This window comes from Hemicordylus capensis, chromosome 1 (genome assembly GCF_027244095.1).
Source record: "Hemicordylus capensis ecotype Gifberg chromosome 1, rHemCap1.1.pri, whole genome shotgun sequence".
In the NCBI taxonomy this organism is placed as follows: Eukaryota; Metazoa; Chordata; class Lepidosauria; order Squamata; family Cordylidae; genus Hemicordylus; species Hemicordylus capensis.
In genome coordinates, this window is record NC_069657.1 from 20,350,897 (window position 1) to 20,366,686 (window position 15,790).

General features: G+C 46.1%; 1 protein-coding gene across 1 annotated transcript in view; it reads left to right on the forward strand.

The window, feature by feature from the left end:
* The first annotated feature begins 859 nt into the window (after positions 1-859).
* Positions 860-15,790, forward strand: part of PPP1R13B (protein phosphatase 1 regulatory subunit 13B) — a 129,901-nt gene continuing 114,970 nt past the window's right edge. The window contains exon 1 of the mRNA XM_053282473.1: positions 860-1,238. Coding sequence (XP_053138448.1) covers positions 1,230-1,238 — 9 coding nt within the window. The 5' untranslated portion in view covers positions 860-1,229. The remainder of the gene's footprint in view (positions 1,239-15,790) is intronic.

Here is a 15,790-nt window from a genome sequence, read left to right on the forward strand (position 1 = left end):
GGGGGCGCCTGCGTGTGTGTAAGGAAAAGCAAGCAAACGAGCAGATGATTAGAAATATTTAAAGCCAAGAGGGAACGGGAAAACCAGACTGAAAAACAACCTGAGATGATCACAGTTGCACTTGCAGCACAAGCCTCTGCAAGTCCACTCGGAAGTAAGCCTCACTAAGTTCAACGAGGTTTACTCCCAAGAAGACGTGCACCGATCTGATTATTTAAGGAGTGAGCCCCGTTCAACTCATTGGGCGGACGAGGTTTGCTTTCATGTCAACTATGAGGTCGCCGTCACCTAAGAGTAAAGCCTCACTTTAACGAGACTTCCTCCGAGTATACCTATCTAAGATTAGGTTGCAAGACAACATCCGGGGCAACAGCAGCTCCCCCACCAAAAAAAACCCCCCAAAACAAAGCGCACACACGCATAAATCAAAAACCGCCCAGAGATGCAAGTTTTGGGCGGTATAAAATATGTTTAAATAAATAAAAAAAGCTGGCAGGCAATAAACCACGCGAAGTATGCAGCCCGACGAGGAAGAAAATGAATCAGACCCTAAAATAAAAGGGTTCAACCGCGGCGAAGCACACAAAGCACACGAGCCGCTCCCGCTTCCACCCAAAAATAAAATAGAATTAAAAAAAATAAGCCACTCCCTGCAGTCATGCGTGTGTATATATATACAGCATATCTATATATCTACAGCTCGGTCTATGCGCGCCCGGGTCACGTGGGGGGCCCGGGGACCAGGCGCGCCCCCTCCCGGCTCACATTCCATCCTCACTCTCGCTCGCTCTCCTCTCTTTTTCCTCATTCCAAGTATGGCCGGGGAGCCCCGCCCCTTCCCCCCTCCGCCTCAGCCAATGGCGAGGCGCCGTCCTCCACCTCTGGCAGGGCGGCGCGGAGGCGAGAGCTGTGTGTGTGTGGGAAAAAACTCTGAGGAGAAAGAGGCGGACGAGGCCGTGCCGTGCCTGTCACCGTCGTCGTCCGGCTGGCGACGAGAAGCCAGGCCGTCAACACCGCAGCGGCTGGGGCGGAGGGGAAGGGAACGGAAAGGGGAGGGGGAAAAAGCCCCCCGAAACCAGAGGCGCGTGAAGCCTGACCAGCGCCGCCGCCGCCGCCTTCAGCCGCCTCTCCGGTCCCGAGAGCAGAAGGAACGGCAGCCGGGCCCCGTGCGTCCCTCGCCTGCGTTTCCTCCGTGAGCGGCGGCCTGGCGTGACTGACTGGGGCCGGAGATGATGCCGGTGAGCGAGCGAGGGGGAGGAGGGAAATGGGCGGTTTGGGGGACGCGGTTGGTTGGCCCCCCCTTCTTCCCCCCCAATCTCTGTTCAGGTGCGCGGCGGAATTATTGTAATCCTCCCCCCGCCCCCACAGTCCAGGCAGGGTATGGCGGAGAAAAGGCGCTCCGAAGCGGCCGCCGCTGCAGCAACACAGCGCTTCAGGAGTGGAGCCGGCGCCTCTTCTTCTTCCTCGCCCTCCACACTCTTTCTTGGGGGTAGGGGAGGCAGACCCGGCTTGCTGCTAGGGTCGGGGACTGAGTGGGGAGGAGATCGCTCGTCCTGTTCTCTCCCCCCCCCCATAGCAATCAAATACACACACACACACACACACACACACACACACACACACACACACCCGGGGCCTGCTAGGAGGCGGGGAAGGAGGACCCTGTCAAACCTTTCCTGCCGCCGCCTGTCCCCGCAGCCCTGCCTGGGCTCGCCTGGCTCCCAGCTGGACGTGACAGGGCCAGGTTGCTGAGGCTTTCCGTCTGACAGGGTGGGATGCCCACTTATGCGAGAGGCCGGGGAAGCTTGCCTGTCCGCCCCCCGCCCTTTGTGTGAAGGTTAGTCTGCCCCCCTCCCTCGGCCCCCCCAGCACACATGATCGGTCAGCCTGGGAGGAGGATTTAAGCTGCTGCTGTTTAATAATAATAAACAAACCAAGCAAAACACAAAACAACCCCACCACCTGTCCTAATCCGTGATTATTGCTAACCTTGGGTTTTTAAACTTCCGCTTATCGCTTATTGTTGAAAGCTTATTTCATCGTCCCCATTATTGGGGGAAATACTTGGTGGTGTGTATCTGTTTTTTAAGCTGTCATAATTGTGGGACAACCAGAGAGGAAATTGTGAGGTGTATGTGGTTTCTGGCCCTTCATCAGGCACAGTCATGTGTGAGTCTGTCTCTCTTAATATGCACCAGAGAGGCACCTGGCATGATGAAAGGCTGGAGTTAGACACACTAAGGCTGCAATCCAGTACATACTGGCTTCTGAGGGAATCCCTTTGGACTTGCATCCATGCATAGAATCTGACTGCAATATTCCTTGTTAACCCTTCTCTACATACGTCTGTATTTATTCATCTGAATGTATGACATGTCCCCCTCTTGTAGATATATCTATGCTTGCCGCTTGTGTCTGTTCCACATCCCTGCATAGAAGAAAATAGCTGTGTGTTGACTTGCATCTGTAGGATCTCTCTCTCTCTCTCTGACAACATTCTCTCTATTTGGTGAAAATTTTCTTTTAATGAAGGAGTGAAAAGAATATGCTGCTTCATGTTCATATGTGGTTTATTTATAACTAGTTTTTAAGATTGCTTGCTGAATTATTAATTTGCTTGGTTCAGAAGATTGTTTTCCTGATTACACACACACACACACACACACACACACACACACAATTTGAAAGGAATCTAGCTAGCAATAGTCTTTATAAATGATTTTGGAATTTTTACACCTATAAATAAGTGGTATGGATTCCTTGAGTTACTAATGATGTGAAAACAGCAGAATGCTTAAACATGAGAAGATGAGGGGAAGGGAATAGAATTAGTAATTAGGACTTATTATTTTTATTGGTCAAGCAGAGAAGAATGCAGGAAATAATATAAATGAGATGTGTGTGTTCTGTTTTAAGACCACAGTGTCTTTAAAATGAGTGATTTAGAGCATGTTAAGGGGGAAATGTACGCAAGTACAATGATTGTGTATCTGAATTGACAAAAACAGAGACAGTAAAAGTAATGGATTTGCTGATCTTGGTTATGGTTTAGGCCCCTGAAGTGGAAAACCTTTACATGCATGTAATCTTACTGACCAGGCGTGTAGCTATAATTGAGCAAAGGGGTTCAAAGAACCCAGGGCCCCCAGCTCCATCCCTCTCTATTTTTTTCATATCTCTCATTCTGAGGGGCCACCAGAGAGAGGGACGAACACAGGCCTCCTCTCCTAGCTATGCCTCTGTTACTGACTGAAGCTGCACTCCATTAAACACTTCCTTCAGGGTATCTCCAATGACTTAATTGGACCTTTCCCAACAGATGTTTTGGGGATTTTTATCCCATGAAGATGTGAACCATGATATTGTATGTAGTTCTGTTGAAAATACAGGTGGCCTTTGTTTTCCACAGACTCCAAATCTGCGGTTTCACGTGTTCGTGATTGGGTCTTAAGAGACCCAGTTTCATTATCCATGGATAGAAAATAGGTGAAATTTGCCTATCCATAGTTTTGAGTGGCCAGAAATGACCCAGTAATAACTTGTGATGTCATTTCTGGCTGCCATTTCCCCAGCAGAAACCCATTGTGTATCTTTAACACACACACCCCGTGAACATTTGATCATTTGGGAGGTGTTGGGGGCATTGCTGGAGTCCTGGAGAATAAGGTACTGCTCCTTTCTTCTTATTTCTGCCCTCCTTGCTTTTTTGGACCCCCCTTTTTTAAAATTAGGAACCTAACCCCCCAATTCCATTGACTCAAGGTTTTGTTATTCGCACCTATAGGCGAGAATGGAAACCCCACAAAGAATGATGGTCATCTTTATGTCCACATAAGAGTATTTCCTGTCAATATCTTAACTTATGAATGTCAAATGATTGTGTGTGTAAGGAGTTAGCTGTAAAACAGGCATAGTCAGTTTTCAACATGAATTATGTCTTTTGTCTTCTGAATCTTGGACTCTGTGTGATTCAATTTTTTGTTTACTCTGCTCTTAAAATATTGATTGCCTTTGTTCATTTCAGTCTTGTATTACATATTACTCTTTCTTGTGGTCATAGGAGACTACAGCCACTTGAATGATTTTAAGTACTTTTCAGTATATTTTAGTAGTAATGATCCATCTTTGTAACACTGAAGTAATTATTACATTTCATTTGCACTTATATTTCATCCAAGGGCTAAATTGAGTTTGGTTTCCAGAACATGAATTACTTGTGGTAAAGCTACATCATTGACTATATTCTGCCATATTGCAGAAAGGCTTGAAACTGTCACAGTGAATCACAGTCCTGACCTTCAGCACTGTGATGTTTCATCTTTGAGCTTCAGCATGAATGTAGTGTTGTGCCTAGTTGTCTAGCTTTGTGAATGAGGAACTGGATATGACCAGAGTTTCTTTTCCCTTTGACCACAATTGTTTTGCGCCCATGGCAGCAATCCACAGACCACATAAAATGATTTAATCCTGTTGAAGTCACCATGGCAAAGCTTTATTAAGTGCTTATAACTTGTGTTCCGTAGTAAAAAAAAAAAAAAAAACCACTGTCAACAAGTATCATCCTTGTTAGAGCTAATGCACGTACTGTATACACTTAAAGAGTGCCTTCAAAGTAGTATAGTACGGCATACCAATTTTCTGTGTGTACTTCCTGGCTGGAGGGTAAACCTGAAGGAAGATTGCATACAGAACAATATTTCTCTCACGCCTCCTGCATCAGGAACCCATAGGCTAATTTCAGCACATGGTGGGTGGGGCTTCAATTCCATTAAAATCTTCTTTGCTGCCAGCAATCTTGGCAGTTGTAGCTTTTTTCAGCTCAATTTCTTCCAGCTGCAACACTCCTTAGTGTCCCTTGCCCAGCCTGTTCCTTTACTGGCCTTGAGAATGAAGGATTTGCAGAGGGTAGGAAAGGAGTGATGCTATTGAAAGAACAGAACTTGAGAAAGCTGAAATACCAACACAGCTTTTAATGGAATGAAAGCACTAATGGTGTAAAGTGTGTGTGATTTTTAGTAAAAGGTAGTGCTTTCAGAACAACAACAGCATGTAGATAAAGCTCCAAGACTCTAGGTCTCAATTTTGTCAATTAAAAAAATAATGAAAGAAATACTTCAGAAACTTGTCATAACCGTATTCTATAGGAACTTCTATTTGTACTTTTTAAAATTTGTATCTATACTGAATCTGAGTAAGAGGAAACATAAAAGCTAGTTAGGAATGGAACCTGCAGTGCTTAGTAACTTCCATTGGGGGAAAACTCAACAGGCTGTAATTTGGGACATCCTGTGCTGGTGTGTGGCAGGGAACTGGCCTGCACTGCAATCAGACCTTGAGTACATTCCTTATCTTCTCTATTTAAGCAAACTGATTTGTTCCTATTGCAGAAAAGCAAAACACTGCCACTGGAGCAAAACTGGTGGGGGGGAAATCTGCCTGCTAGCCTTGATACATTTGTGCACCATAGGAGTGTCTACACTGGTCAAGCCGTGCCACCAAATGTGAAATGGCAGCCATTTTTCTAGTGTGGAGAACTATATAATATGGAATAGTAATTTCCCCATATCTGTTACATGTCAGTATTTCCATTTTTTGTCATACTGAACAGATAGCAAAAGATATAGTGTTCTGATATAAATCTGTGCTCAGAACACCACACAAATCCAGAATATCTGCCTCACTTCCTATTTTATTATGACCAGATTTATCCACTACTTTCTCCTCCACCCATTGCTCTGCTGCCTCATTGCTTCTCTACTCTGATGGGCAGAAAAGACCCTCCAGGATGGTTCTGGTTTCTTGTGGCATCTGTTTTTTCTCTAGTTTGCACAAGCTCTTGCCTTGAGTATTGAATTTCTACAGCAAGGGTAGGCAACCTTGGCTCTCCAGCTGCTGTTGAACTAGAACTCGCATCATCCCCAGCCACAATAAATTGTGGTTGAGGATGAAGGGAGATGTAGTTCAACAACAGTTGGAAAGCCAAGGTTGCCTACCGCTGTACTACAGTACAGGTGGCCCTTGTTATTTGTGGGGGTTCTGTCCCTGCCAATTTCTGAGGATAACAAAACCACAGATAAAGAAACCTTAACCCTATGGCGATAGGGGGTGGGTGGGTTAGGTTCCCAAGCACACTGAACAGTGTTTTCTCTGATTCCCCCCCCCCCCATCTGTATGCAGAATTAGATTTGTTTTGGGTGGCAGTGTGTGCGCACATGCATTCAGGGTGGGGCCTTCCCAATTTGATCTGAGCAGGATTTAAAATCAGTTGAGTGAACATGAAAAAAAATGTGTCAGCATGTGCACATGCGCACGCCTTAGAGGAAACATTGACACTGAAGTGTACTGAAAATCACAAGAAAAAGCAGGGGAGAGTAGTGGAAAAAACACAGAACCTTGCTTTCAGCTTTCCAGCAATGCACCTGAAATTTCCAAAACCTCCAATTTTTTGTTTTTGAGGGGTTCCCCCTCCAAAGAGAGCCACAAAATGTCTCAACACTATAAAATGGTGGCAGGAAATGATGCCAGAAGTTATTTCCAACCACTCAGGGACCGCAGATAGGTGAAAATAACTCTGCTTGTGTCCCATGAATAAACGGTCCCTATGACTCAACCGCAAATATGGAAAAGCACGGGTGCTGGTACCATGGATAATGAGGGCCACCTGTTAAACAACAACACAGAATCTTAACAGGCCACCTGTTAAAAACCAACATAAAATTCTGTAGCAAAAAATATTGAAGATTTTATCTTGTGGTCACTGCAGTAAGTTTTTACCTTATTGGTACTTGTTGGATCCCAAAGCACTAAATCTTAATCTTGTTGGTGTTATGACACCACAATATGGTGTCATCACTTATCAGAAAAAACTTGGGAGTAGTTCATAAGAACGGTTTAAAATCTAACTTATTATTGGGATTCTCTGGTGAAATCATTTCTTGTACTTGGTTGAAAGCAGCCCATTTTGAAGTAATTTACTTGTAGCAATAGCAATAGCAATAGCAATAGCACTTACATTTATATACCGCTTTATAGCCAGAGCTCTCTAAGCGGTTTACAATGATTTAGCATATTGCCCCCAAATTCTGGGTACTCATTTTACCGACCTCGGAAGGATGGAAGGCTGAGTCAACCTTGAGCCCCTGGTCAGGATAAAACTTGTAACCTTCTGGTTACAGGGCAGCAGTTTTACCACTGCGCCACCAGGGGCTCTATTGTAGAATATTTCCCCTTTTAAACGTCCAGAAAATATTTCAGGGTTGTATGAATAATACTTGATTCAGATATTTCCCATTAGGCAGCACTGTGTAGCCCCACCACCACCCTGTCCACACACAAATTGGAACCAAAACAATTCCAGATTCTCTGCTTCTCATTATGCAGAATTTGATGTTTGCTTGTATTTTGGGCTTTCATTAGATTGAGTTTTTTTCTCTCATTTGTGATGGCAGAGAGCAAGGTGAAGGGTATTTGAAGACAACCAACATGTGAAATAAGTTAGAGAATAGTAGCTATGAGAGGGACATGGAGGGAGCAGAGAATACAGATTTAACTCTCCCAATCTCTTAAACCTGGTTAAGAAATTGGGAGCAGGCCTTGGGAACATGCATTTCCAGCCCTTCTGCTCTGTTTTTAGCCTACTTTCCAGTAGGCTTATGAGCCAGTATTCTGTGTCTGTCCGTCCGTGTGCCCCCCACCCCATGCCAACTCTGCAACGCCTGGACCAATATGAGCCAAATTGGGTACAGTTGTAGGGACACATAGCGACACCTCAACGGCGTAGTTTGTGATGTTGGCATCCACCCCGATCCAAGATTATGCCAGAAGTCATTTCTATGCATAAACTTTTGAGGCACAAGTGGGCTAACTTGTGAACCGCCTAACTGATTTGAACCAAATTTGGTACAGCTATAGGGACACATAGGGATGCCCTAATGGCATGGTGTGTGATGATATCGTCTACCCCAATTCAAGATGGCAACCTCATGAATGTCTGAGGTGCAAGCGGGCTAATTTGTGGACTGTCTAACCAATTTGAGCCAAATTAGGTTCAGTTGTAGTGAGTGACACATAGGGACACCTCAGTGGCCTAGTTTGTGATGATGTCATCCACCCCAATCCAAGATGGTGGACGCATGAACATTTTCGGCTCAAGCGATCTAACTTGTAGACCTTAATTTCAACCAAATTTAATCCAGTTGTAGAGTTAGTGAAAGGAAAGTGGACAAATTAATTCTTACTTCACCAGCTTTGACTACAGACAGTGTTTCTTGTATTAATGTTTATTAATGCTAACTAGGGGTAGAACTAGCCAACAGTTTTATTTGTTGCTTGTGTTTCTTAATCCTTGTTTGTTTCATAATACTGATGTGGGCGGGAGGTACTTCAGGGGGTGGAATCAGTAAGTAGGTGAGAAAGGGAAGAAACAGGAATTATATTTTGGCAAAAAAGGAAGTAGTGTGTTTTATGCATTTTAACTCTTCTTCCAGAAAGAAAATACTGAATGGGCAGTTCTCTAAATGTTGTGCCCACCCTAAAAGGAGCCATTCCTGAAATTACATAGTCTAGGAATCTGTTCCTGATGTCATCACCCATTGCAGCAGGTTGGACTGTAAGAAATAAGTTAACTTACCACTGAATATTTTGATAGCTAAATATCCCAAGCAGTAAGTCTAAAAGTGCTACTGCTCAGTTCTATAAAACTGATTGTTTATACCAGTGTATTTTCTTACACTGGTAATGGATTGGTAATGACCAAACAATTTCTAATGAAAAAATAAGAGTTCTGAGTATTTGTTTATATACACTTAATACATGAGTAAATATAAAATGCTTAAAGGATTATCCTTTTATTTTGGTCTTCCAGATTTTCTGTTCTGACTAGGATTTCACCAGAGTATCCTAGCTGGTATATGTATATGAACTTTTTCCGAGATAGCAAGACCAAGCCAAAGGTTCTCAACCATTCAGTTAGCACTTCTCATTCTTCCTCAGCTATTTCAAAGTAAAATAGTGGGAGTTGGCTATCTAGGTCTACAATTTAGCTCAAGGTTAATAGAGATGCACACACCACATCACATTAAAATAATGCCTGAAGGATTCCCTCCACCTATATGAATCTAGTCATTGTTTAAGGTTTTGTTTGGGTTTCTTCACCATTTGCTATACAGAGGAGATCATCTGGGACATGACTCCTTCCACAGTTGCACCAAGGCTCTGGAGCTTTTTCCCCCGGTGGTAGGAGATCCTCAGAAAGGGTTATGAAGTGCGCATGCCCGAGACAGAACTGGACCATGTGACTCTTTGTGGGCGTAGCTGCCTTCCAGTTCCAGTTCTGTCTCGCTCGGGACTAGATGGCATTCGAGAGAGCTCTGATATTTTGCAATCTTTTCATTTCTGACCTCATCTTGGTGCGTTATTTATTCTTTCCCATCTCCTTATCGTTTCGCGGCTACGCGCTCTGCTTTCTCCTTCCCTCTATTAGCTGTGCAGGGGGGGGGGAGAGTCCGTTCTGTATTCGGCGCCAAACATTCTTACTGCCAAAAATTAACGTTTTTTATTTTAGATTCGATAACTAATTGGCTGATAAACGAAGAGATTTTATATTTTCTTTGCTCGTTTTTGATTGTCCTCATGGACATTGCCCATGCCGAGGAACTCCTACAGGGGTCCTTATCGGAGGCTTATCGGAGGCCGCAGTACCTGGGCAACACGCGGGAAAAACACTCTGCTCCCATTCTCGCTGCGGAGGTGGCCGTTTCTGATTTTGCTCCTGCTTCTGCCGCACTGGTGGTGCTGGCTATGGAAGCCTCTACTTCAGGGCAGGTACCACAAAAAGCCCTGAAAAAATCTAAGCATTTGGGGGAGCTGGGAACAAAGAGAAAAAAGAAGCGCAAAGAGTCCCTTGCAAGGCGGAGGGACACAAGCGCCTTAACGAACGGCTTTTGATTCAAGCGGTTTGCCGCCTCTCAAAGACAAAAACGGCTGGAAATGGCGCCAAAACGAAGGAGCTCAGCAAAAAACATTCAAAAGGGGAAAAGGATGGTCGGTGCCCGGTGGGCGTTCTACTGACAAATACCGCGGTCCATATGGAAGTGCCGCCCGGGGAAGCACTAGCACAGCCTGTTACTACTGTCACTGTGCTTTCTACCAATAACCCCGTTCCTTCTTTACCGGATCGGGTGTTGAATGTGAGTAAGGATCCTTTCCCCCCCCCGCAGCCACTCAGTGGTTTAAAGAGTTTTTTATGAGGGAATTTGTTTGCGAACCTGCAGGGTACAGGGATCTATTCAGCCTGGGCTGCAGGTAGCTACTGAACGTGTTGGTCAACCATCACATCTCCCTTTACCAGAGCCTATTTCTACCCTACCAGGACCTAGGTTAGGTCGCAGGCGGCAGCCCAACAGGTGGGGTTCAGAAAGGCTTTCATCCTCTTCTCCCGACTCCAGCCCTAGACGTAGGGCCATACCACTCTCTGAACTTGGCTCCTTCCTACCCAGGCCTCTACCTCAAAGACCTAGGAAAAGGCGCAGACACTCATCTTCGTCCTCTTCTGTCTCCGGTGAGACAAGGAAGCCTAAAGGACCTAAACAGCTGGCTCCGATGGTTCCAACAGTACCTCCCCCCACACAGCCCCCCTTAACTCCTATTATCATTCCGAATTCACTGCCTATTTGACCGGCTTCCCCGTTAGGGTCCCATTCATCGACAGGGGGCGGTTCACCACAAATACCCAAGGGCCCAGAGTCAGATAAGGAAGATGGGGAACTGTCAGAAGAGGAGGTGGCTCCTCTCATTCCTAACAATGCTAGACTTTTTACCTCAGCAGATTTTGATATTCTGCTATCCAAAGCAAAACGCATCATCAGTGATGTTTCTCCTCCAGAACAGGAGGGCACTACTACCACATTGGATCAACAAGTTTTTCCCTCATCTGAGACGGTGAGTCCAGTAGTTCCTTTTCCACCTTTATTTAAAAGAGTGTTGTGCACTGAATGGCAACGTCCTACAGCGTCCAAACCAATCGGTAATATACCAAAAAAGCATTACATGGTACCCACCGATATAACGAAACTCCTCGCCACCCCTAAGGTTGATCCTCCGGTGGCACAGCTGGTGTCAGGGGCAATTGTGCAAGCTGAGGGGCAAGAACAATTGAAGGCACAGGAGGATAGATGTTGTGAGTCCCTCCTTAAAAAAAAGTGCATGACACCACGGCTTCGTCCATTAGGATTGCCACTACTAATTCCATATTTGCAAGAGCATCTCTGCTCTGGGCCAAGGAGCTTGTAAAAATGGTACCCGCAGACCTACCCAAGCTCCGCCAAGGCATCAACAAAATGGCCAAGGCAGCCGCATTAATGGCTGATTCTAGTTTAGATAGTATACAACAATCATCTAGGGCCATGGTGGCGGGGGTGGCGATTCATAGATCCCTATGGCTTAAGTCCTGGAATGTAGACTATAAGTCTAAGCTGGCCTTAACATCTGCTCCCTTTACAGGTGAGAGTCTCTTTGGTCCGGCCTTGGAGCCGGTACTGGTTGACTCCTGGGACAAGAAGAAGGTAATGCCTGCTGCCCGCAGGTACTTTCGCGGGGCCTCTCGGGGATCCACACGCTCCTTTCGTCCCTACAGACAGCAGTTCAATCAGCACTTCTTTCCCTATAATCAAGGTTATGCCTCTAGGGATTCAAGGTCCCCTACGTTTAGGGGCACAAACCGACCTCAATGGAGACAGCACTTCAGGGGCAACTCCAGAGCGTTTGCCCACAAAACCTTTAACTCACTGCCCAATTATAAGAAGCAATGACGCCACTCCAGTAGGCGGAAGGCTATCAGACTTCTATACCACCTGGATGTCCACAGCCTCCGATGCATGAGTGCTCGACGTGGTAACGAATGGCTACAACATCGAGCTGTCCGATACTCCCCACCAAAGATTCATTCCCACACCAAAGTCTTCCGACCCGATCAAACATCTACGGATGCTGCAGGCAGTACAACACCTTCTCCAGATGAGGGCAATAGAACTGGTCCCAGCTTCTCAATTTTTTCAAGGCACCTACTCCATTCTGTTCCTAGTGCTGAAAAAAGACGGATCCTAGCGAGCTGTTTTGGATTTAAAGGTATTCAATCACTCGGTACAAAAAAGAAAATTCCGGATGGAGTCCCTACACATGATAAAAGAAGCCGTACAACCCGGGGACTTCTTAGCTGCAATAGATTTATCAGAGGTCTATCTGCATATTCCGATCAGGGATCAGTCTCGCCAATATCTTCGATTCGCATACAACGGAAGCCATTTTCAATACCGAGCCCTACCCTTTGGCCTGTCATCTGCTCCAAGGGTCTTTTCCAAAGTAATGGTGTCCTTTATTTCACACCTGCGCCTCAGGGGCGTGCATATACACCCACATCTAGACGATTTGCTCATGAGAGCAAGGACAAAGATCCAGGCCATCAGGGACATACGAACATCTCTGAGGGCACTCGAGGACCACGGCTTTGTGATCAATGTACAGAAGAGCCACCTCGAACGATCTCAACAATTGGTCCACCTGGGGGCTTTATTCGACACAGCACGGGGGACAGTTTCCTTATCACAGGAAAGAAGGGAACGGATCAAGCAACAACACTACCCACTTCTCCACAAGAATAAAATGGACGTCATTACCCTATCCCAGGCACTCAGCTTGATGATGGCATGCTTAATTTGCACCCCTTGGGCCAGGTGGCACTCCCATCTTCTACAGTGGTTACTTCTTCCTTGGCAGGACCATATCATGGCGGGCATCAAGACTCTTATCACGGTGCCGCGAAGTGTCCGGAGATCAGTACTGTGGTGGCTATCGCCAGCCATCACACGAGGCCACCTACTGGAGGAACCTCCACGTGTAGTGTTGACCACGGACGCCAGCCTGTCTGGCTGGGGAGCCCGTTGCCAGAACCAAGTCACTCAGGGCTCATGGTCACAGGAGGAAACCCAGCAACCCATCAATTGGCTGGAACTGAGGGCTGCTCGTTTGGCACTCCTCCACTTTCAGGACCTGCTCTTTCACCAACACGTTCTAATAAGAACAGACAACGTGACAGTGAAGGCCCATATCAACCGGCAAGGGGGCACCAAATCTCGAACATTGATGGAGGAGTCCAACCTATTATTCCACAGGGCAGAGGTCAACCTCCTATCCCTCTCAGCAGAACACCTGAAGGGGGAGGAAAATGGCCTGGTGGGTTGGCTGAGTCGCAGTGCGTTAGATCCAGGGGAATGGTCCATACATCCCGAAGTATTTGCCCAGTTAGTACTACAGTTCAGACTACCACGTGTGGACCTGTTCGCCTCAGACAAAAATCACCAGCTACCACGTTATTTCACAAGATATCACTCCCACTTAGCGGAGGACACAGACGCCCTTCATTCTCCTTGGCCGAAGGGCCTGGTCTACGCTTTCCCTCAGACACCCATCATCATGAAGGTACTCCAGAAAGCGATTCAGGAAAGAGCAGACATCATTCTCGTGATTCCTCATTGGCCTCGACAACCGTGGTTCTCCACCGTGGTCGAACTGGCTGTCAGCCCCCCTTGGTTCCTACCACTACGCCAAGACCTCCTTCTTCAGGGACCACTACTACATCCAGAACCCCAATGGCTTCAACTCTCCGCTTGGAGATTGAACGCTCGAAATTAGCGGCAAAAGGTTATTCGGGGGCTGTACAAGACACGATTTTGGCATCCAGACGGGCGTCCACGCATTGTATCTATCAGGCTACGTGGACTTCGTTCTTCAGGTGGGCTCACCAAAACAAGATTGAACCCATCACAGCAGGTGTTTCCAAGGTACTGGGTTTCCTACAGGAGGGCCTAAAGTTACACCTTTGACCTTGTACATTACATCAACAGGTATCAGCTTTGGCCTCGGTCCTAGATCTTTCTTCTGATAACCAACACCCTATCCATCCACGCATTACTAGATTTCTTCGAGGAGCCACAGATCTGGTTCCACCTCCTGTCAGACGCTTCCCCTCCTGGAACCTCAACAGAGTTCTAAATGCACTCACTAAGGCGCCCTTTGAGCCCATTTCATCTGTTCCTTTAAAATTTTTGTCCTATAAGGTGCTGTTTTTGGTGGCGATCACCTCTGCGTGCTGGGTCTCCGAACTCGGGGCCCTATCTTCAAAGAAAGAATTCTGCACATTTCAGGACGATGCTGTTATTTTAAGATTAGATGAAACTTTTCTACCAAAGGTTAACTCGCTATTTCATAGATCTCAAGTAATTGTTTTACCCTCCTTTTTTCCATCTCCTGCTCATAGGAGGGAGAAACTATGGCACAAATTAGACGTTCGTAGGGCGTTGCGTACTTACCTTAGAAGGACCAAGGATATCAGGAAATCTGATGCCCTGTTTGTCTCCTTCTATTCTCTGACCTTGGGAAACAAGGTTTAAGGGTCCACTTTAGCAGGCTGGATTTGGGCCTGTATACTTCTAGCATATTCGTACCTCCACCTGGGGGAGTCACTGCCCACTCAACCAGGAGTGCCGCCACCTCAGCGGCTTTTGCAGCTCATGTTCCGCTGACCGAGATTTGTAGGGTGGCCACCTGGTCGTCTGTCTCTCCATTTATTAAACACTACAAAATTTCGGGTTTCAATGAACGTCAGGCGGCCTTTGGTCGCATGGTTCTCCAACAAGTATTATAGATACATCCTACCCGACCCAGGGACAGATGTATTTAGCTTGGGCACGTCTCTTTCTGAGGATCTCCTACCACCGGGGAAAAAGGAACATTGGCCTTACCGTGAAGGGTTCTTTTTCCTGGTGGTAGGAGATCCTCAGCCCCACCCGGATGTATGTAACTCTGAGTGGGGTATGGTTTCTGAATGAAAAATAATGGTAATGACAGACGACTCTCAGGGTTATCAAGAGTTAGTTCTAAAAGTTCTCCACTGTTACTGTTAATTCTGTTTCTTCCCAGTTTATCTCTCTTCTCATCTAACAGTCTACACTGAATCTGACTATAAGAGCATGCAGCTCTCTATCTCTACCTAGCTCTCTCTACGACTCTTATGTTCCTCGCTCAACAATCCTGGAACTGGAAGGCAGCTATGCCCACAAAGAGTCACATGGTCCAGTTCTGTCTCGGGCATGCGCACTTCATAATCCTTTCTGAGGATCTCCTACCACCAGGAAAAATAACCCTTCACGGTAAGACCAATGTTCCTTTTCCTGTGGGAAGTGCATTCTGCCCCTTCGTTGATGGTTATTTTATGGCAAGTGATGATAGTTTTATTTCAGAGAATGCTCAGTACCCTCTGAGCTATAGAATAATAAAATTTTATAGCTGAAAGGGGACCTTGGAGATCTAATTCAGCCTACTGCTCAGTGCAGGAAACTGCTACAGGATCTCTGAAAGATGGCTGTTCAACCTCTGCTTGAAAACTTCTAGTGAAGGAGAGCCTACCTCTGCACAAGGTGGACTGCTCTAACTCCTTCTTGGTAATTTCGGCTGTTGGTTCTAGTCAGGAGGAACAGAGAACATGTCTGCTCCTCCTCCTATGTGATAGTTCTCCAGATAGTTGAAGATGGCTATCATATTGCCCATGAGTGTTCTCTTCTCCAGGCTAAATGATCCCCAGCTCCTTCAACCGTTCCTCATAAGATTTGGTTTCCAGCTGTTGTGTTGTGGATTGTTGTCTCTTGCTGCTGGCTCTGTCATGGTTCTTAATGCTGCTTTTTGTTTACTGATTGTGTTGATTTTATACTTTTAATAAATGTGCCTTTTATGCTGTAAA